Source organism: Megalobrama amblycephala, linkage group LG13, assembly GCF_018812025.1.
Source record: "Megalobrama amblycephala isolate DHTTF-2021 linkage group LG13, ASM1881202v1, whole genome shotgun sequence".
NCBI classification, from domain to species: domain Eukaryota; kingdom Metazoa; phylum Chordata; class Actinopteri; order Cypriniformes; family Xenocyprididae; genus Megalobrama; species Megalobrama amblycephala.
Window position 1 is genome coordinate 38,567,165 of NC_063056.1, and position 23,318 is coordinate 38,590,482.

General features: G+C 35.9%; 1 protein-coding gene across 1 annotated transcript in view; it reads right to left on the bottom strand.

The window, feature by feature from the left end:
* Positions 1-23,318, bottom strand: part of myom3 (myomesin 3) — a 71,812-nt gene that overhangs the window by 20,454 nt on the left and 28,040 nt on the right. The window contains exons 9-18 of the mRNA XM_048153694.1: positions 21,214-21,354; positions 20,928-21,089; positions 17,685-17,826; positions 15,645-15,844; positions 15,479-15,532; positions 13,645-13,772; positions 9,885-10,068; positions 7,978-8,152; positions 7,786-7,907; positions 2,259-2,446 (exon numbers count right to left, since the gene is read on the bottom strand). Of these exons, the coding sequence (XP_048009651.1) occupies positions 2,259-2,446; positions 7,786-7,907; positions 7,978-8,152; positions 9,885-10,068; positions 13,645-13,772; positions 15,479-15,532; positions 15,645-15,844; positions 17,685-17,826; positions 20,928-21,089; positions 21,214-21,354 (1,496 nt within the window). The remainder of the gene's footprint in view (positions 1-2,258; positions 2,447-7,785; positions 7,908-7,977; positions 8,153-9,884; positions 10,069-13,644; positions 13,773-15,478; positions 15,533-15,644; positions 15,845-17,684; positions 17,827-20,927; positions 21,090-21,213; positions 21,355-23,318) is intronic.

The following is a 23,318-nucleotide window of genomic DNA, read 5'->3' on the forward strand; positions in this document are numbered from 1 at the left end:
TTAACAACTTGTACTTAATATAAAATATTTGGTCTATCTAGCTATCTAGCTAGATATCAGCCTGTTAACATTGTTTGAAAATATTGTCATTAGGTAAAACCAAAATTTTGGTTAAACTGAATGACTTGTAAAAAATGACAAAAGCTGTGTTAATTGATTATAAAAACCACATAATCTCATTGTTAACACTTAATAAAACTTAAAAATTGATTATATCTCTATCGCTTATGTTTTTTTTTACACTTTTAAAAAACTTATTCTTCAATGACCCAAATATCAAAATAAAAACTAAATCAAAATATTAATAAATACTATATACATAATAAATAGTATATAAAAATCACTAAATCATGTGTGAGTTTTTGACTAGATATTACTTTTTTGCCAATCAAATGAATTAAATAATTTACTGAATATCAACTGAACAGATGATGTACATTTATTGTTGTTTGATATTATCTGTTGGATGCAGTCAAGACCTCTGATGTGGGACGGACCAAAATCACTTTATTTTAAGGCATTTTATTCATTTAAAACTAACTAGTATTCATGCTAAGTCAGTTAGATAATAGTTCATGTAAAAGAACATGTTGTCAAAGATGGGAACACCAATTTGCACTGTATTTGTGGATAGTTTTGTTCATTATTATACTTAAAACCAATAATTAACTCAGAATGTCGGCATAAACGACACAACATAGAGTAACTGTTTAGTAATTAAATGGTGGGTTTGTTTACATGAATCTGCAGCAACTAATGACGAGACCTGCTTTAAAAACTAAAGGCCGTGGCCTCTGTCTATCTACTCCACAAATTAAACATCACTTGTTCTAACAATCGATTGGGAAACATTTTTTCATCAAACCACAATAATGTGATGCTCACACTAGAGCACCGTCTAATTAAACAGTGAAAACAATCAAAAGTAAACAGAGCTTTAAGTTTTAATTAAGTCTCCATGGACACCATGGTTGCTCGGTGACACATTTAAAGTAAGAGAATCAAGTTAGACAAAGGCAGATGTGTCTGACATGACTGTAATGAAACTTTGAGCAATAATAAACATTATTTATGACTCATTTAAGCAGGTCTCATTATTAGTCGCTGCAACAGCATGTAAGTAAATGCATCATGCCTGAGTCTGTAAACGGCTGTTAATGAGACACTGAAGATGAACGCAAAGAGGAGAAAATTCTGTAGCAGGCATAAATATAGGAAGAAAATATAAATATTGAACTGGGGGTGAGGGGTTATAAGAACTCTGAAGGGAACTTACGGTCTTCAGAAAAATTTTGATGGCATTGGCATTTTATTTTCCTCTTACCTCCAAATAAAGTAGCAATTTATAAGCGCAGCGCTGCTTTATTTACAGTGGTAACCAAGAAAACGCTGTATCACTGCTCTTCCATAAGCGCCACCTGCTGTCAGAGAGTGAATCTGCATCTCATTCAGCCTGTCTGCTGTTTTTGTTTCATGCATTTTTTTGTATGGAGCATATAATTTCACAAAGATAAAGTCAGACCATTCTGTTTTTGCTTTAAATCTTGAAATTAAATCAAAAACAACATGCAACGTGTGTAGCATCTTTGTTTGGATTGTGATTAAAATGCAATGTTTACCTCTATGAAATGCCTAGATATTTTTGTTTATATATATAAAAAAATCTGCAACCAGTATCAGATTCGCTCAATTTGCTCGTAAAAATAAATACATTAGAATCTGAATTGGCCATGAAAAAATCCTAAATACAATCTGGGATGTCTTTTTCTATCAATTCTTCAGTAGGTAGATCTTGTCTTTCATAAAGTTCGAGGTCAGTGGTCTTGGGCTTAAAAAGGTTGGTGACCACTGATTTAATGTGTACAGTAAGAGTATTTACATTTGATTATTACTTTTTTTTTGTTGTAGGCTATTATTTATCTGAATACCACCATTAGTACACCTTCCTGAAAAACTTAAAGCACTGTTTATTTAATTTGTATTTTTGTTCTATTGTATTTATTTCTCCGTTTTGTTTGTAATTATTGTATTGCTCACAGTTTACTCGTCTTATGTAATTATTTCGAGGACCTTTTTCTTACATTGGTTAACGTAGTATTAGTTTTTGCTGAAGTATCGATAAGTGTGAAATTTCACTGATATTTAAAATGACTCATATTGTGAAATAAGCCCACCAATAATTGTGTTAAATAATAGTGATTTCAATACTGACCAAAATAATCATGATTATGATTTTTGCCATAATTGAGCAGCCCTACCTTGTATAGCCTCTCTGTAATCGGCTTGTCGTTGACCTCCCGCCAGGTGCTCTGGGATTTCTGCCTCTGGTCCAGGTAGTAGCCACGCACAGGGTCTCCTCCGTGATTGGCAGGGGCTCTCCAGCCAATTACCATCTCTCCTCCGGTGCAGTGCAGCACAGTGATGGCTGATGGACAGGATGGAACATCTGCAGTAATGTGGAAAGGAAGGGTCAGAGGTCACAAAGCTGCAGCTGTATTTTGTGTAGAATTACTGCTGAAGTGAACCACATCATGTTCGTTATTAATTGTTAATGAATCAAATAAGTGATTATTTGATTCACTCTGTTTTTTACAGCTGGAAAAACCTAAATAATGAATAGGATGACCAAATGTCCTGGATTCACGCAGTAATGCGCTGATAAATTCACATGTAAAATTGTGACCTGGAATCAGCTGACTAAAAATTAAACAGCCTCACTGTCCTTTCAGAAATTCCAGTAAATGTGTTTGGTGATGAATGTGTTTCGGTGTGCGACGCATAAAGAACCAAATCAGTGTTGATTTATATACTATCATATTTTTTATTAATATTTTAAATTAGCTTTTATTTTTATATTTTAGTTTAATTTTTAGTAATTTTGTCATGTGCTTTTGTCATTTGTATTATTTTATTTTTACTATTTAGGTTTATTTTTTATTTCAGTTTACTTCTGATCTTAATTATTATCAGAAGTTAACTGAAATAAAATAAATTAAACCTAAATAGTAATTTTAAAAAGTTTTTTTTAATATTATTATTTAGGTTTAATTTATTATTATATTTTTTGTAGTTTTAGTTCAGTTTTAGTTATTATTTCTAGTTAGTAATTTTAGTGCTTCAACTTCAAACTTATTTCAGTTAGTTAAAAAAGTTAGTCTAATTTTCTAAGTTTTTTTAATCTAAAAATGTATCATTTATTTTATTTTAGCTTTATTTCAATTAATAAAAATAATTTAATAGTTTTATTTTAAGATAATAAAACTTATGTAAATTAGATGCATAATATTAATTTTCTGACGCCGATAGAAGGTAAATCAGACCACTTAGCACAAGCATGTTATATGTGGAAATACATTTAATGATTTTAGGTTCCAATGTTGTAATTTTTCGTGTTAAAATATATTAGATGAAATACACTATATTGCCAAAAGTTTTGGGACGCCTGCCTTTACGTGCACATGAACTTTAATGACATCCCATTCTTAATCCGTAGGGTTTAATATGGAGTTGGCCCACCCTTTGCAGCTATAACAGCTTCAACTCTTCTGGGAAGGCTTTCCACAAGGTTTAGGAGTGTGTTTATGAAAATTTTTGACCATTCTTCTAGAAGCGCATTTGTGAGGTCAGGCAGTGATGTTGGTGAGAAGGCCTGGCTCACAGTCTCCGCTCTAATTCATCCCAAAGGTGTTCTGTCGGGTTGAGGTCAGGACTCTGTGCAGGCCAGTCAAGTTCTTCCACACCAAACTCACTCATCCATGTCTTTATGGACCTTGCTTTGTGCACTGGTGCACAGTCATGTTGGATCAGGAAGGGGCCATCCCCAAACTGTTCCCATAAAGTTGGGAGCATGAAATTGTCCAAAATGTCCTGGTATGCTGAAGCATTAAGAGTTCCTTTCACTGGAACTAAGGGTTCAAGCCCAACCCCTGAAAAACAACCCCACACCATAGTCCCCCCCCACCAAACTTTACAATTCTCTAGACAGAGAAGCGTGATTGGTCACTCCAGAGAACACGTCTCCACTGCTCTAGAGTCCATTGACGGCGTGCTTTACACCACTGCATCCGACGCTTTGCATTGCACTTGGTGATGTAAGGCTTGGATGCAGCTGCTCAGCCATGGAAACACATTCCATGAAGCTCTCTAGGCACTGTTTTTGAGCTAATCTGAAGGCCACATGAAGTGTGGAGGTCTGTAGCTATTGACTCTGCAGAAAGTTGGTGACTTCTGCGCACTGTGAGCCTCAGTATGCACTGACCCCGCTCTGTGATTTTACGTGGCCTATCACTTCGTGGCTGAGTTGCTGTTGTTCCCAATTGCTTCCACTTTGTTATGATAGCACTAACAGTTGACCGTGGAATATTTAGTAGTGAGGAAATTACACGAATGGACTTATTGCACAGGTGGCAACCTATCACGGTACCACGCTTGAATTCACTGAGCTCCTGAGAGCGACCCATTCTTTCACAAATGTTTGTAGAAGCAGTCTGCATGCCTAGGTGCTTGATTTATACACCTGTGGCCATGGAAGTGATTGGAACACCTGAATTCAATGATTTGGAGGGGTGTCCCAATACTTTTGGCAACATAGTGTATGTCTGCAATTCTTTGGGCCCTACTTTAATGATCTAAGCACATGGTCTGAAGTGCATGGCGCAGGTTCTCTTAGGGCGTGTCCGAATCCACTTTTGCTAGTTTTACTACGGAAAAAAATGGTTGGTTTACCAGGCACATGGTCCAAAAGGGTTATACCTAGTCTCTTAATGAGTAATGGGTGTGTTTTGGGTGTAACGTGTGGTAAACCAATCAGAGTCTCATCTACCATTCCCTTTAAAAGCCAGTTGCGCTTGCACCATGGCAGATTCACTATTTACATGGCGGAATATAGACACCCTCAACCTGACGAGTCAGTTTAAATACATGTGTATATTCCCACGATTGGTCAAATAATTAGGCAATTTCATTCGTCATACTGAAAATAGGTAATTCTGATACAGTGGCATGAAAAAGTATGTGAACCTCTTGCAGAATCTGTGAAAATGAGAATTATTTTAATAAAATAAGAGGGATAATAAAAAATGCATGTTATTTTTTGTTTAGTACTGTCCTGAGTAAGATATTTTACATAAAAGATGTTTGCATTTAGTTCACAAGACAAAACAATAGCTGAATTTATTAAAATAACCCCATTCATTAGTATGTAAACCATTGATTCTCAATACTGTGTGTGGTTACCTGATGATCCACGACTGTTTTTTTGTTTTGTGATGGTTGTTCATGAGTCTCTTGTTTGTCCTGAGCAGTTAAACTGAGCTCTGTTCTTCAGAAAAATCCTCCAGCTCCTGCAGATTCATCAGTTTTTAAGCATTTTTGCATATTTGAACCCTTTCCAGCAGTGACTGTAGGATTTTGAGATTCATCTTTTCACACTGAGAACAACTGAGGGACTCAAACTCAACTATTAATAAAGGTTCAAACATTCACTGATGCTCCAGAAGGAAGCATGATGCATTAAAGGGGGTGAAAACTTCTGAATTCAAATATCAAGGTAAATTGTATTTAATTTTTCTGCTGGGAAACATGCAAGTATCTTCTGTTGCTTCCGAAGGGCAGTACTAAATGAAAAACAATAAACAATAAAAACAGTCACTGCTGGAAAGGGTTCAAATATGCAAAAATGCTTGAAAACTGATGAATCTGCAGGAGCTGGAGGATTTTTCTGAAGAACAGAGCTCAGTTTAACTGCTCAGGACAAACAAGAGACTCATGAACAACCCTCACAAAACATAAAAACAGTCGTGGATCATCAGGTAACCACACACAGTATTGAGAATCAATGGTTCAAATACTTATGAATGGGGTTATTTTAATAAATTCAGCTATTGTTTTGTCTTGTGAACTAAATGCAAACATCTTTTATGAAAAATATCTTACTCAGGACAGTACTAAACAAAAAATAACATGCATTTTTTATTATCCCTCTTATTTTATTAAAATAATTATAATTTTCACAGATTCTGCAAGGGGTTCACATACTTTTTCATGCCACTGTATATGCAATGACTATCCATTATGACATGTAGGCATTTTTATCTTTATGTACACAATAATAATCTTTTACATTGTAAGCCTTTTATTTTTAATATTTGGCATGTTTGTGTGCTGCTGCGTGTGTTTGTGTGCATCCCTGTGTGTGTAACAAGCAGAATGTAAGTGCGGTGTGCACCCGCCTACAGGCGCACATTACTAACGCTCTCTTTAAATAACAAAACAAATACTGCGCCATTGACTTTAGACCAGGTTTTTGTTGGTCAATGGCGCAGTCATTTTCAGCTGCTTCAAAATAGCAACACTCCATCAATACACCTGAACACACCTCGTTTTCAGACCAGCATGCCCATGGACGAACAGATGGGCATGAGTGCATTTGCTATTTAAACAACGTGGGCGCTGGACATGAAAATGATTACTCGACGGGCTGAAACTAGAAAAAAAAAAACTTCCCTTGTGCCTGGCGTCACATTGCGTCGGGTGTATGATAGGGCCCTTCAACTCTAAATTCACATATAAATGCAAGAATACAAACAGTGTTTTTGCAACAACACAATGTTAATGTTCCTAAAACATCCTTTTAATCTTCGAAAACTTCTAAGCATTAAACTACTGCAATTAATTCAGCCCAGGCCAACAAAACACACATGCAGACTCCAATCAAACATTACGCATATTTGGCATAACGGCTCCAATGCGGCATTTCATGTACACAGAAACACAGACTAAAAAAACTAAACTTGCCTAAAACTTTTGTGCTGACTTGCATGCAAGGCAACTTCCTTCAGGAAATTCAAATCTAGTTTATTTTAAGCCATTTGCATTTGATTCCATTCAAAATGTAAGGAAACTGAAGAGAGCTGCCTGCAAAGAGGGCTGAAACACACCAGGCTTTCACTTAAGAAATATACAATCGCTCTCATTTTAATTAAATTAACATCTTAAATTACTGTTAATTCTAATGCAATTTCAGAGAATGATGGGAACTTCTGGACAACCTAATAATTAACAAAAGCACTTGATGTGTTTTCTGTGAGGATAATGTGATCATTTATTTAAAAAAAGACATGGTTTGATCAGCAGTAAGATGTGGTTCAGGCGTCTCTGGTATTAGATGTGTCTGTCCTGATCTCAACCCACATCAGAGCAGGAGTGCCACTCAGAATCACCCGTTATTACAAAGAGAAAAGCTGAACCGCCAGACAACAGCCTATTACTGTCAGGATTGAGCCAGACACAGAATAACTCTACTTCTACATCTTTTGAGTAACAGGCTTGTCTTTGGACACGACTGTGAGGTACAAGAGCATCACGTCTGGACACCTTTTCTCCATATAATGAAGCTTGAAAAGGCATATGTACTTTACTAACAGCAGAATACTACAGTATAAACCTGCAGAGTTTTATATTTCCTAAAGACAATTTTAGAGTGCTGTAGGTGATTTCAAGGGCATGGATATGAGGTCGCTAAAGCCTTTAAGGAATTATTTGCACATTTCTATATGGCTGCTAGGATGTTCATTCACTAACCCAAGTCAAAAGACTTCACCTGCTGTCTCTAGCCATCCAGGAAGCTCATTCATACAATTATCAATTCACACTGAGACCATAAACAGCTTTCTAGGGCTCAAGCAGACAGCCTGCAGCACTTTAGACGAGACGGCGTCCTATTTAAAAGCTGTCTGGCTGCTGTCCTGCATGGTTTCATCTGGTTCACAGGACGGTCAGACTTACATATCGCTGATTTGACTTGAATGGCAGGAGACTCGTCCGAGTAGATGCTGTTTCCCGCCAGTCCCACAGACTTCACCCGGAATACGTACTCTTTATTGGTCTTCAGGCCATGAACTATAAACCTGAGCGATGAAAAACAGTTTTTAGTACGAATATTGGGAGTCTCTTAAACCAGATAAAACAAGAAGAGACCTGGTTTGGGTGATGGGCTTATTGTTGATGGTCTTCCACTGTCCACTTCCAACCTCACTGCAGTACAGGTAGTATCCCAGAATACCCTCTGTTATTTTGGGCTCCTTCCACTGCAGTAGGACTGAGCTGTTAGTGTCTCGGATGGGCAGGACGCCGTTTGGTGGGGCGGGAACTCCTAAAACACATAAGAACAAAACCCTTGAGAAAAAGAAGTGCATTTAATTCTATCGAATGTGCACTTCAAATCTTAAAAGTATATTTTTATAAACTGTACTTGCAGATAATACAATAATATTAACTAAATAAAAGGTCACTTAAAGAGAGTAAATTTTAATGACTAGTGTACTATGTAATAATGTCAAACTAAAAGTACAAATTAAACCTTTAAAGTACATTTTAAATGATCTTTTGTCATGCTTTAAAGAAGTGCACATCTTGATGTGTTGACTATCATACTAAAGCACATGTAAAGTACTTGATTATAATTTTAACTGTAGTTTATTTGATATTCCATTTAAAGATAAGTATGCTTTAAATACTAAACTGCATCTTCATCATTTAAAAAAAGTGCTATCAAATCGATTAAACACGATTAATTGCATCTAACATAAAAGTTTGTATATAAATACACACACATATATATATATATATACACGCACACACACATATATACACACACAAACTTTCATGTTAGATGCGATTAATCACGATTAATAATTGATTATAATTTTAACTGATTTGTTATTTGATATTACATTTAAAGATAAGTATGCTTTAAATACTAAACTGCATCTTCATCATTTAAAATTAGTGCAGTCAAACGCGATTAATTGCATCTAACATAAAAGTTTGTATATAAATACACACACACACACACACACACATATACACAAACTTTCATGTTAGATGCGATTAATCGCGATTAATAGTTGATTATAATTTTAACTGCAGTTTGTTATTTGATATTACATTTAAAGATAGTATGTTTTAAATGTACTAAACTGCAACTTGTGCTGTCAAACCGATTAATCACAATTCATTTCATCTAACAAATGTGTGTGTGTGTATATATATATATATATATACACACTGTGCAGAATTATTAGGCAATTTGATTTTCTGATCATATTTTTTTTCCCAAGCACATTTTACCAATTCCAATCCACATCAATCTTAATAACTAATATTAATATTGTTTTTAACAATTTTCATTTATAAGTGATTGTTCATGAAGGCTGGAAATGAAAAATGCCTTATATTCAGGTGTGGAGAATTATTAGGCAGGTTTTCTTCAGGCACAATGAGCCAAAAAAGAGATTGAACTCAGACTGAAAAGTCAAAAATTATTAAATACTCATGAGAAGGATGCAATACTAATGCAATACTAGAAATTGCAAAGTTAAAGCATGACCAAGGGACAGCAAAATGCTCATATGACCCCGCTGACCCAATGAGCATTTTGCTGTCCCTTGGTCATGCTTTAACTTTGCAATTTCTAGTATTGCATTAGTATTGCATACAAATAAAGATGTAAATAAAGTGGGTTAAAACAGCACTCTTAAGTTTAACTAATGGCATTTAAAATAAATTTAACCTATACTTAATTTCATTTTATTGTAAATAACATGCAGTTAAGTGTCTGAAAACTTGCAAAACATTTCAAGTATACTCTTTTAAAGTATGCTTTTTCACAAGGTTATACTCCATTTAAATCTATTTTAAGGCATGCTTCTCATTGTTTTATAACCATTTTGACTGTTTAATTCTAAGCATCGGTGAGATTATGTTTATGACTCTTTCCTTTAATGTTGCATGGAATAAAGAAAATCAAATGGAATGACATGAATGTGAGTAAATAATGATGATTTCTATTCTTATATGCATGATTCCTTCAAGAAAATGGTCACCTAGTGGTTGTCCCAGTGAGATGGGTTCGCTGGGAAGAGACGGCTCGCTGATTCCGTACTTGTTGACAGAACGAACACGGTAAGAGTACGACTTCCCCTTCTGCTGGTCAAATGCAACAAATCTAGTCGACAGCACCGTCATATCCATACTAGCCAGGTGCCAGCTCTCCTTTCCTGTTATGGACTGAAATAACCAACAGTCAATGCAATGCATCTTTACATTTATGTATTTTGATTTATCCATAGTGACAGTAAATTCAAGGTAAACAGTTTGCAAGTATATGTTTTCCCTGGAAATCTAACCTATTTCCATCTAATTTCTGATCTTTGTGTATATATTATATGTATATATATATAATTTTATTTTTTAACTATAAATTACATTTGCATAAAGTAGGAAGTCTGCATGAAGATAAACTATTTCAATATTATCTTAATAAAACATGCCCGGTGGTAAATGGACATTTAAATCTTTTTCATATATATGTATTTCTGCTCCCACAATTTCAGATGATCCCGATGAACTAGACAGTTTTATTATGGTGCTTCTTATAAAAAGTCCAATAAAGTCCATGTCCTGTGGCAGTGTGCGGTTTCCTGCTCATTATAGTCGGCGAGCGGTTGGAGCTCTTTCTTGTGCCTTATATTGGAAGATTGTGCCTCCTCTGCTCTGAGAACGAATTACTGCAAGCACTTTTACACTATGAGTCACGAAGAGATGATCTGAAACTTTAAAACTGCTCTCAAAAAACCAGAAGGACCCTGACCTTTTGCAGTGCTGGAGGCCTTGAACATGTGAAACTGAGAAGCTAAACTTGAAAAATGTGTTTTGTGTTAAGCCTGTTGGGTCATTTTATTTGCTCTGTAATTTTAACTTTCTACCAAGCTAATTTAATGTCTGCTAGAGTTACTGGATCTGAACATACACAGACATACACCATGTATATACTCAGAGCAATGCAATGCAACTATACTAGAATGCTCCCATTTGGCAAATGGCAATATTAGAATGATGAATAATTATTAGAATAAGTTTTCATATAATGAACCCATCCAGTGTTGTCACTGTTAGCTAAAGCCAAAACTGAAACTATTAAAAATAATTTTCAGCAATTGAAATTAAGCTGAATTAAAATATTAGATGAAAAACTTAAACTAAAAAAGCTACACTCTTAAATGCTGGGTTGTTTCAACTCAAAATTGGGTAAACAACCCAGCATTTTTTAGTCTACAGATGTTGATGTTAAAATAAATTAAAGCTAAACAGAAATATTTAAAAAACTGAAAAATGTTGACAGCACATAATACATTTTTAAAACTAAAATTAAACAAAAACTGGAAGTATAAAAATGTTGGGTTAAAAACAACCCTAATTGGGTTGAAAATGGAAAAACCCAGCAGATGGATTAAATGTTTGGGCAGTTTTATTTAACCCAACTATTGTTTAAAAATGACTATATGTTTTGTTTAAAATGAATCCAAAATAGGTTAGGAATTAAAAATCAGGCACATAATTACTAGAAGCAACAGTAATAATCAAAAGGTGAACATTTAATAATAAGCTATTTAATATGTCTATTATTTAATTATGATTTATTAAACTAATAAATGTTTATTTATTAAACATATTAATAAATGTTAATTTCCAACATACTTTAGGTTCATTTTAAGCAAGCAATACAGTGATTTTTAAACAATAGTTGAGTTAAATAAAACTACCCAGCAGGTTGGGTCAAAGATTTAACCCAACTGCTGGGTTAAAACAACCCAGTCACTAGGTTTGTCCATTTTTAATCCAACTTGGGTTGTTTTTAACCCAGCATTTTTTAGAGTGTGTTATTCAAAATATTAAAGGTGCCGTAGAACGCGTTTTCAAAAGATGTAATATAAGTCTAAGATGTCCCCTGAATGTGTCTGTGAAGTTTCAGCTCAAAATACCCCATAGATTTTTTTTTTATTAATTTTTTTAACTGCCTATTTTGGGGCATCATTAAATATGCGTCGATTCAGGCTGCGGCCCCTTTAAATTCTCGTGCTCCACGCCCCCAGAGCTCGCGCTTGCCTTAAACAGTGCATAAACAAAGTTCACACAGCTAATATAACCCTCAAAATGGATCTTTACAAAGTGTTCGTCATGCAGCATGTCTAATCGTGTAAGTATGGTATTTATTTGGATGTTTACATTTGATTCTGAATGAGTTTGAGGCTGTGCTCCGTGGCTAACAGGCTAAAGCTAACATTACACACTGTTGGAGAGATTTATAAAGAATGAAGTTGTGTTTATGAATTATACAGACTGCAAGTGTTTAAAAATGAAAATAACGACGGCTCTTGTCTCAGTGAATACAGTAAGAAACGATGGTAACTTTAACCACATTTAACTGTACATTAGCAACATGCTAATGAAACATTTAGAAAGACAATTTACAAATATCACTAAAAATATCATGTAATCATGAATCATGTCAGTTATTATCGCTCCATCTGCCATTTTTCACTATTGTTCTTGCTTGCTTACCTAGTCTGATGATTCAGCTGTGCACAGATCCAGACGTTAATACTGGCTGCCCTTGTGTAATGCCTTGAACATGGGCTGGCATATGCAAATATTTGGGGCGTACATATTAATGATCCCGACTGTTACGTAACAGTCGGTGTTATGTTGAGATTCGCCTGTTCTTCAGAGGTCTTTTAAACAAATGAGATTTATATAAGAAGGAGGAAACAATGGAGTTTGAGACTCACTGTATGTCATTTCCATGTACTGAACTCTTGTTATTCAACTATGCAGAGATAAATTAAATTTTTCATTCTACGGCACCTTTAATAAATACTATAATAGTAAATAATGCTAAAATAACACAGAACCCCTTAAGCTGGATTACTTGAACCCACACTCTGAAAAATGTTGGGTTAAAAACAACCCAAGTTGGGTTGAAAATGAACAAAACCAGCAATTGGGTTGTTTTAACCCAGCGGTTGGGTTAAATGTTTGCCCAACCTGCTGGGTAGTTTTATTTAACCCAACTATTGTTTAAAACTTACTATATGGCTGGCTTAAAATGAACCCAAAATAGGTTGGAAATTAAAAATTAGACACAATTACTAGAGGCAACAATAATAATCAAATGGTGAACATTTAAAACAACCCAATTGCTGGTTTTGTTCATTTTCAACCTGATTTAGGTTGTTTTTAACCCAGCATTTTTGTAGTGTAACATTTACATTTAGTCATTAAGCATTCCAAAGCAACTTAGAAAGGAGGAATACAACAAGCCAACAAATCAACATGTGCTCTTTCTGATTAACTCAGCTTTGGGTTGCTACTTGGATCAGTTTTTAAACCGAGCGCTTAAAAGTTTTGTGCAATGAATCTATCAATTCGACCTACTCAAACTCACACATTCAGACCGAAGCAACATCTTAGAAAACCAGCAAGCAAGTGCTCTGAGGTCAAAAGGAAAGACATTATGCAGCCATCACATAACACGGATGAGCTGCGTTAAGATCTCTATACTTTTAATGAACCGTTGGCTTTGCACCTGCTGCCACCCAGGATGCAGCATTCACTGCCTCTAATTAGCCGACTAGTCAAAGTGCAGTGTTAATTTGGACCACTGGCTCAGTGTGTAAAGCCAATGCAAATTTAAGGCCTGCAGTCGAGGATAAAAGCTACAAACGCAGTAGAGCAGGACCCCTGCAGGGCCAGTCTTAATGAGCTGAACTGCAAGCAGTGCGTGGGACGAAGGTCAACTCTCACCCGCTCCACGAAGTAGGTGAGAGGCTCTCTGCCCCGCGGATCCGGTTCAGTCCAGCTCAGCACGGCGTAGGTGTCGCTGAGCTCACAAACTCGCACATCAGTGGGGGGGAACGGCACTCGGATTTGACCTGCAGGCGGCAGAGGGGAGAGACTGAGAACACTGGCAACATGGAGCATGCAGAAAGGAGCAGGAGAGCGAGGGACTGATGGAGAATGGGTAAAGGTATGATGGCACTAGATGGCAATACAAAGATACCATTTTTTTTAACTAAATATAGATATAGAACATTTTGTCCCCATAATGTAGGGTATACTTGAACACACACACACACACACACACACACACACACACACACACACACACACACTGCAGTTCTCCGTAAAACTACTCATTCTTTAAAAAAGAACAGGTTCATATCGGCTCTTAATGGCACATCATAATGACCCACAAGTCCCTGGTGTTGCCATGGCAGTTAGCAGCACAGCTTCAGAGACATATCATCATCTTTTTAATGCTGAATGCTTATAAAACTGCCCAAGTCTTTATGGGTATTGCCATACCAGGGAGCGCAGACCACCTGTGAATGCTTTATATCAGATCTGCCCTCTGAAACAGAGCAAATTCATCATCATAACTGTCTGAGCTATAAATTCTTTAGGGTGGTTAATTCATGAAAAAGAAATACGTCTCAAAAGAGACAGCGGGAGCAGCAAATCAATAGTTTAAAAGGGTGAATCTCACGAATCCTGTCAAGATCATCTCCAGGTCATATTTTACCTCAAAATAAAAAAACTGAAATATGAAATTAAATGTCTGCAGAAGGAAAATGTGATCAATTTTCCCTTTAAATTCTTATTTCTGTAATGCATCCTCCAGGGTTATTATCGTTAACTAAATCTAAAACCAAAATTATAAAAACATCTTTCTTATCTTTCTATATATAAATATAATATATTTTGTTAAATATATATTTGCATGTGTGTGTATTTATATACATGATAAATACACATAGTACACACATACATTATGTAAAAACAAAGTTATTTTGGATGTGATTAATCGCAATAATCTTTTGACATATAGAAAACAATAATTGTATTAAAAAATATTAATAAAAATGACAAAAATCACACAACAAAATTACTAAAACTTTAACTGAAATAAAAATAAAAATAAAATAAGTATAAAGGCTAACTAAAAATATTAATAAAAAACTATAATAGTACATCAATGATAGTAAAACAACACTGGTATCCTAATATTATAATTTTTAATTATTTCTTTTTTAATTCTCAGTTTTCTTATTGGTGAATCTTAGACCATGTTACATAAATATATATATTTATGTAAATATATAAATATATATATTTATGTAAATATATAAATATATATTTATGTAAATATATATATATATATATATATATATATATATATATATATATATATATATATATATATGTTGCATTACATTCATGATAATTTGTTTAATTGTCATAATGTCACAATACATAAAATTTTTATGGTCCTAAAATATTGTAGGTTTAATATGCTTTATGCAAAATCTATTTTCTTATTTCTTTTTCTTTTGATTTCAGCATGAAATATGACCGAACATTTTTTGTGAGATTCAACCCTACTCTCTACACTGTGCCTTTTGACTAACCAGACTTGATGTAATGAAACGACACATGATAAAGGCTAATCTCAGGATCCATGTACAGTAAATCTGAGTTTTCTCCTGCTGTGAAGCTCGTCTGTGAGTGTAGAAGTTTTCCTTCTTATCTCTTTAACTGACTGCATCAGCTGAAATCATGAGCGTTGTGATCTACTCACCCTCCAGCTGGTCCTTAGTGATCACAATCTCTCTCCCGCGCTCCACCTTCACCACTGAATAAGAGAGAGATGAGGAGGAGATCAGAGATAAAGATGGATGCCACCAATATCATATGAGAGTCAGTATAAAACACATGATCTGCAGGCTTCATTTAGATGTTCTTACCCGTAGTCCTGCTGGGCTCCAGCGGGTCAGAGGTCATGATGGGGTCAGTGGGTTTAGACGGGCGTCCCACACCTGCCTGGTTGACCGCACACACTCGGAACTGGTACATTGTGTTTTCCTTCAGCCCCATTACAGGATACTGACATGCCCTCTGGATGACATTATTACAGCGTTCCCACTTCCCAAGACCGATGTCACACCTGCATGTAAAAAATATGGATGTGAGAATGTAAAAATATTAATTCATTAACTTTACAGCTATATTAGTAGTGGCTGTTGCCATGCAAATCAATCAGAACACCTAATCATTTAGCAACACCACCCACCAAACCTTAGAACCTCAGAACACCTTGGTATCCACGTAGCAACACCATAGCAACCACTCAGAACACCCTAGCAACAGCATAGCCATGCATTAAAAACCCCTCAGAACTTTGAATCCCCTCAGCAACCACTCAGAACACCCTTGCAACAGCAATACATAAAAAGTACTTTGCAGTCCCCTAGCAATGCCCTAGTAACCACTCAAAACACCCTAGCAACAGCATAGCCATGCATTAAAAAACACTTAGAACGTTGCATCCCCCTAGCAACCACTCAGAACACCCTAGCAACAGCAATGCATAAAAAATGCAAATTGTTTGCAACCCCCTAGCAACCACTCAAAGCACCCTAGCAACAGCATAGCCATGCATTAAAAACCACTTAGAACTTTGCATCCCCCTAGTAACCACTCAGAACCCTCTAGCAACAGTATAGCAATGCATGAACTTTGCACCCCCTAGCAACATCATAGCTACCATTTAGAACACTCTAGCAAAAGAATAGCAATTCATTAAAAATAACTCAGAAATGTGCACCTCTCTAGCAACACCTTAGCAACAGCATAGCAATGCATTATAAACCACTGTGAACTTTGCATTCAAATAGCAATGCCCTAGCAACAGCATAGCAATGCATTAAAAACCACTGTGAACTTTGCATCCTCTAGCAACACCCTAGCAACAGCATAGCAATGCATGAACTTTGCACCCCCTAGCAACACCATAGCCACCATTTAGAACACTCTAGCAACAGAATAGCAATTCATTAAAAATAACTCAGAAATTTGCACCTCTCTAGCAACACCTTAGCAACAGCATAGCAATGCATTATAAACTACTGTGAACTTTGCATTCAAATAGCAATGCCTTAGCAACAGCATAGCAATGCATTAAAAACCAATGTGAACTTTGCATTCCCATAGCAATGCTCCGGTAACCACTCAGAGCACCCTAGCAACAGAATAGCAATGCATTAATAACCACTCAGAACTGTGCATCCCCCTAGCAACACCCTAGCTACAGCATAGCAATGCATTAAAAAATAATCTGAACTTTGCATTCCCATAGCAATGCTCAAGTAACCACTCAGACCACCCTAGAAACAGAATAGCAATGCATTAAAAACTACTCAGAGCATTGCGTCCCCCTAGCAACACCCTAGCAACTACTCAGAACACCCTAGCAACAGAATAGCAATACATTAAAAATAACTCAGAACTTTGCACCCCTCTAGCAACACCCTGACAACAGCATAGCAATGCATTAAAATCCACTCAGTACTTTACACCCCACACCAACCACTCAGAACACCCTCTAACTCAATAAAGCAATTAAACCAAATACTGAAATTTTGAAATGCAACATTTTGAATTCAACTTTTCACTCAAACTGTTATTTTGATAATATAGTTTATAATAATAATAAAAATGTATAACAGAAGCATTTTCATTTGTGGTTTTAGTCTTTTTGGACCCCATCGGCAGTCATAATAAGATGCAATTATCAGTAACAACTAAACAAGCCAACTCAAAAACTGGCAGAACGTTGTGGAGTAAACCAGCATGTTGCTAGGAGACAGGAAAGATAGGCACTTGTACTCTCTCACCATGGTGATGTCTTTTATCTCAACAGATATCACTAAAGAAACAGCTAGAAGCTGCTCTGATCTCTCTCAAGATGAGCAACCATCAGAAGAACATCATGGATCATTTTTCACCTCTCTATGAAGTAACCCTGAACTGCAGCAGCTCCATCTGCACTGGGAGGCATCCACGAGAGGAACACATAATCTCGGTTCACATCAGAACACTCCACCTGTAGAGGAGAACCTGGAGCACCGGCCACAACCGCAGATCCATCTAAACAGACAGAGAGGAGAAATCAGAATAAAGATCACATTAAGAACTCAGTTGTTTCTCCTAGAGTGCACTGAGGTTGAATTTTTATGTTTTTCAGAAAAGATCTCAACAATGTCTCAAACTGCGCTCAGATTTGTCAAGATACTAAAGTTTGCAACCAAAAGTCTGAGATCTCAGTATATGAACTCATCAAACTCTTCCAAGATCAATGGATCAATTCATCTCATTCATAGGTGTTATTTTAGTATTCTTTATATTAGTGCTATATATTTATATTAGTTTATATTATATATTATTAATATTTTGAATTAGCTTTTATTTTTAATTTTAGTTTAAGGAAGTTTTAGTAATTTTGTTACTTTTGCTTTTTTCATTTTTTATGTTTCTGTTTAGCTTTAATTTATTTTTATTGCCATTTTAGTTTTTTAACTTTTTCCATCTAATATTTGTATTTTATTTCACCTTTAATTCAATTACCAAAAACAATTTTTAATAGTTATAACAATATTAAAACTGTCATCATTAGTGTCTATTTTTATTTCTCATAATTTTTTTTTATAACAAAACTTTTGTCTTTTGTCTATTTTTATTTTTTAATATTAAAAAAATATTGAGAAAAAAACTCCCTGAGCTATAGAGCACAACATTTGGGTTCCAGAAGTAAAAACTCCATTCATTTTTTCCATAGGGAAATTGATTTTTAATGATAACCAATCAGATTCCACCGAGTCGAAACAAGCATTATGCGCCAAAAGATCTCTTTAGGTCCGCCCACTCCCAGGAAGCACTGCAAATGATGTAATGGAGTCGATCTCTCTATGCTATCAAAATATATATTTCGATATATATAAGCATATGCATACCGGTAACTTAAAAAAATATTGTTTCACAATGCTTCATGGGATTGTAGTTCTTTCCCTCTCTATTTGTACCTTTCTATTTTTGTCAGATTTTCAAATATTTTTTGCTTCAAATCAAAGTTTGTAATGTTATGATTCACATCATCGCTGGTTGGCTTGGTTCATGGCATATAATGCTTTAATCAATACTTTTTTAAAAACCCTATGGGAGAAATGAATGGAAAAAATACTTCCGGAACCAACACCACTAAAAAAGTGGGCAGGCAAGGCACTGTTGTAACCAACCACAGTTAAACTTACTTCGGTAAGTTTCTTAGAAGAGGATGACTGCAGGGTTTCTCTCGCTCTTATTTGTTTAATCGACACCAACAAGGATGAAACAGACTCATAAGAGTAACCTCCGGCTCCTTCCTGTTACCTGGCAGATTTGTAATGCAAATTTTTCCTCTGAGATTAAGCAAAGACGTCACATGCAGTAGAGTGAAGCTTGCTTTCTAATTACTACACTGCAGGCTTACGGAGCGGCCCACTTCCTTTAATGAGACAGGAAATTCAATTCCCGTCCTCTTCTTGCTTTAAAGGACTTACGCTGACAGGGGAACTCTGCGCTGGAAAGAACATCATGGATTCACAAGAATTATGTCTCTGATGACTTAAAAAGTTTTACATTTCTTAATTAGGGCAGACAGGAGGCAATTCTAACACACTACATTTCTTCAATCACAGATAATCTGGAGTGATGACACCCAAAAAACACACAGTCGAGCTAGAGCTGCACGATTCTGGATCAATTGAGAACCAGAATTTTTTTGTTTTCAATAGAGATCACGATTCTCCCACAATTCTGAACAGACTCTTGAATAATCACTTGAATGAATGATTCAATGACTCACACATAAATACTTTACTTTTTTGTTACTGCACAAATCAGTGTTTTTGAACGAATATGTTGAATGAATGATTCAATGACTCACTCATAAATACTTCATTTGTTTCATTACTGAACAAATCAGCATTTTTGAATGAATCTCTTGAATGATTGATTCAATGACTCACTCATAAATACTTCACTTGTTTCATAACTGAACAAATCAGCGTTTTTGAACAAATCTCTTGAATGAATGATTCAATGACTCACTCATAAATACTTCATTTGTTTCATTACTGAACAAATCAGCATTTTTGAACAAATCTGTTGAATGAATGATTTGATGACTCACTCATAAATACTTCATTTGTTTCATTACTGAACAAATCAGCGGTTTTGAACAAATCTCTTGAATGAATGTTTCAATGACTGACTCATAAATACTTCACCTGTTTCATTACTGAATAAATCAGCATTTTTGAACAAATATCTTAAATTAATGATTCAATGACTCACTCATAAATACTTCACTTGTTTCATTACTGAACAAATCAGTGGTTTTGAACAAATCTCTTGAATGAATGATTCAATGACTTACTCATAAATACTTGTTTCATTACTGAATGAATCAGCATTTTCATTAGGCTTGTTTGAGATGCATCGGGGCTGCGCAGACCAATCGGCGTATTACATCAAAGTAACGCGAGAGCGATTCAAAAGCATGAAGGAGTCGTATGCTCTCGTACGCCGATCGGTCTGCCCAGCGCTGATGCATCTCAAACAAGCCTATTACTGAATGAATCAACGTTTTTTAAACGATTCAATTGAATAAATGATTCAATGACAAATATACATTTTTAACGGTCACTTGTCACCACCTACTGCCATAACAATATAATTGATACAATCGTTATGTTACTTTCAAACGGTTATTTACTCGCTACTATTTTGATCGCTACTGTAGACATCAATGTTTATATCCGAGCTATAAAGTTTTATCCCAGTACTTCTGTGATCATTTGAATTATTATAAGACAAAAATAATAATGCTGCATGGTTGAAAAATCTTTTTGTGAAGCTACCGCTCTTGGAATTGTTGTAATATAGGAACAAGATTGCGTGGGTGTTTCAATCGAGATTGCAATCTTTTAATGATTAATCGTGCAGCTCTAAGTCAAACTCTTTCTCGCTCAGCCTGAGAGCAGCCAAAAAAAAACAAAAAAACATTTTGTGATGCGAAAGTGTTTTTTTTAGATGTCCAATACTTGATATAAAAATTGCAATACGCTTTAATATTGAAGAGTATGTGATGGATACTGTTTTTACCGACTTTTACTTTTAGATCAACATTCTAATGATTTGCAGGATCTGACCTTTGACATAGACGAAGGCACTGTGCTCAACGGATCCATCCCAGGTGCGCAGACGGACAGTGTACAGGCCTTCATGTTCCTTGTGCACACACTTCAGGGTGAGACTGGAAGACCGCAGGCCCGTCTGCAGCTCCACGCGACTCGACTGGCGCACGGCCAGTCCTGATCACACAGGAAGTCACTTTGAATAAAAGCAACTTCTAAAAGTACACTTTTATTTGGATAACTGGTTAAAATGTCTGAATGTCTTTGCATTAGATATAAAATACCACATTAAGTGTCTCACCATTTCTGTACCAGGTCACATCCTGTTGGAACGGCAGTAAAGCTGAGGTGAAGCTGCATTGCAGAACCAAGTTTTCACCCTCTTTCACAAATGTTGGAAGAAAGGTGGAGGCCAGCTGAGCATCCGGCTCTGGAACTGGAACTAGGAAGAGAAAGAACAGGAAAAGAGGAAGTTAGCAAAATTATGTTTTCTATACTTCGTACTCATTATTCATTATTTACCACAGTTATGTAGCTGTAGTATATACACAGGGCCTAAAATTAACACTCGACAAAAGTGCTAAATGTAAGTAAAAATCGGTTTTTGGCGAGTATATGAAACGGTGTCGGCAGTTGGCCGGTAATATTTTTATGAATTCTAATGCAATGTTGAACGTGAACAAACATAAACAATACCATTGCCAAGTGTTTAAGCCTTGCCAATTTAAATATTCAAGCGCAAGAAGTTTCTTGTCAAAAATGCCATCTAAGCGAGAACCCTAGTAAATGTAGCCGGTTATGGCTCAAGTGAATTCAGAGCAAGTCCTCTCCCTATACGCAAAGTACGCAAGTTGACACCAGGGGGCCCCTTGCTCTCAAAGATGATTTTATGTGTGATTACTAGAATTGTACTTTTGTTATTGATTTTGGCTTCCAAATTCTACTATTGAATGAACAAGTCTGGTAATCGAATAATTGTCAGCATATTAGATCTGTGTATTCTGTGTTAAGGCCCCAATATACTTCAAACGAACTCGAAGAACAAACTGATGTGACGTCAAGTCCATATTGGACTACTTTAACACTGTTGCCACGTGTTGAAGCAACCCCAAATAACATGATATTCAGCCCCTGGAATGCGAATTTTACCAGGGGAACCCCGCCAAAAACAGATTTTTACTATGGGACCCCCCGAAACACGATTGGGTTAGTTTGGGCTAGTTTTGAATAGCAATTGACCCTTCGCAAAGACCTTAGTTACTGTTGCTTTGTCTGACAAGCCTTGGCGCTGTCACGCCACACAGAGTGAAAAATACATCGCGGAGCAAAGAGGACACTGACAACACGTCGACAGACAAGACAGAGCAGGTTACTTATGATATTAAAGGTGCCCTAGATAGTTTTTTTTACAAGATGTAATATAAGTCCTAGGTGTCCCCTGAATGTGTCTGTGAAGTTTCAGCTCAAAATACCCCATAGATTTTTTTTAATTCATTTTTTTAACTGCTTATTTTGGGGCATCATTAACTATGCACTGATTTTTTCAGCACGGCCCCTTTAAGAGATGCGCTCCCTCTGCCCCACGAGCTCTCGACTATATATACATCGCATAAACAAAGTTCACACAGCTAATATAACCCTCAAATGGATCTTTACAAGATGTTCGTCATGCATGCTGTATGCATGCTTCGAATTATGTGAGTAAAGTATTTATTTAGATGGTTACGTTTGATTCTGTGTGAGTTTGAGGCTATATGCTCTGTGGCTAAAGCTAACATTACACACTGTTGGAGAGATTTATAAAGAATGAAGTTGTGTTTATGCATTATACAGACTGTACGTAAGAAACGATGGTAACTTTAACCACATTTAACAGTATATTAGCAACATGCTAATGAAACATTTAGAAAGACAATTTACAAATATCACTAAAAATATCATGATATCATGGATCATGTCAGTTATTATTGCTCCATTATCTGCCATTTTTCGCCGTTGTTCTTGCTTGCTTACCTTGTCTGTGCACAGATCCAGCCGTTAATACTGCCTTTCCTTGTCTAATGCGTCGAATGGGCTGGCATTATGCAAATATTGGGGTCATACATATTAATGATCCCGACTGTTACGTAACAGTCGGTGTTATGTTGAGATCCGAGTGTTTTCCGGAAGTCTTTTAAACAAATGAGATTTACATAAGAAGGAGGAAACAATGGGGTTTGAAACTCAATGTATGTCTTTTCCATGTACTGAACTCTTGTTATTCAACTATGCTGAGGTAAATTCAAATTCTGATTCTAGGGCACCTTTAAACAAAGTCCCAGCTTTCAAATTGTGTAATTTTTTAAAGAAATTCGAACAATAAAAACTTTTTGTGGCTCTTTAATGTGTCGTGACAGATCGCTGTAG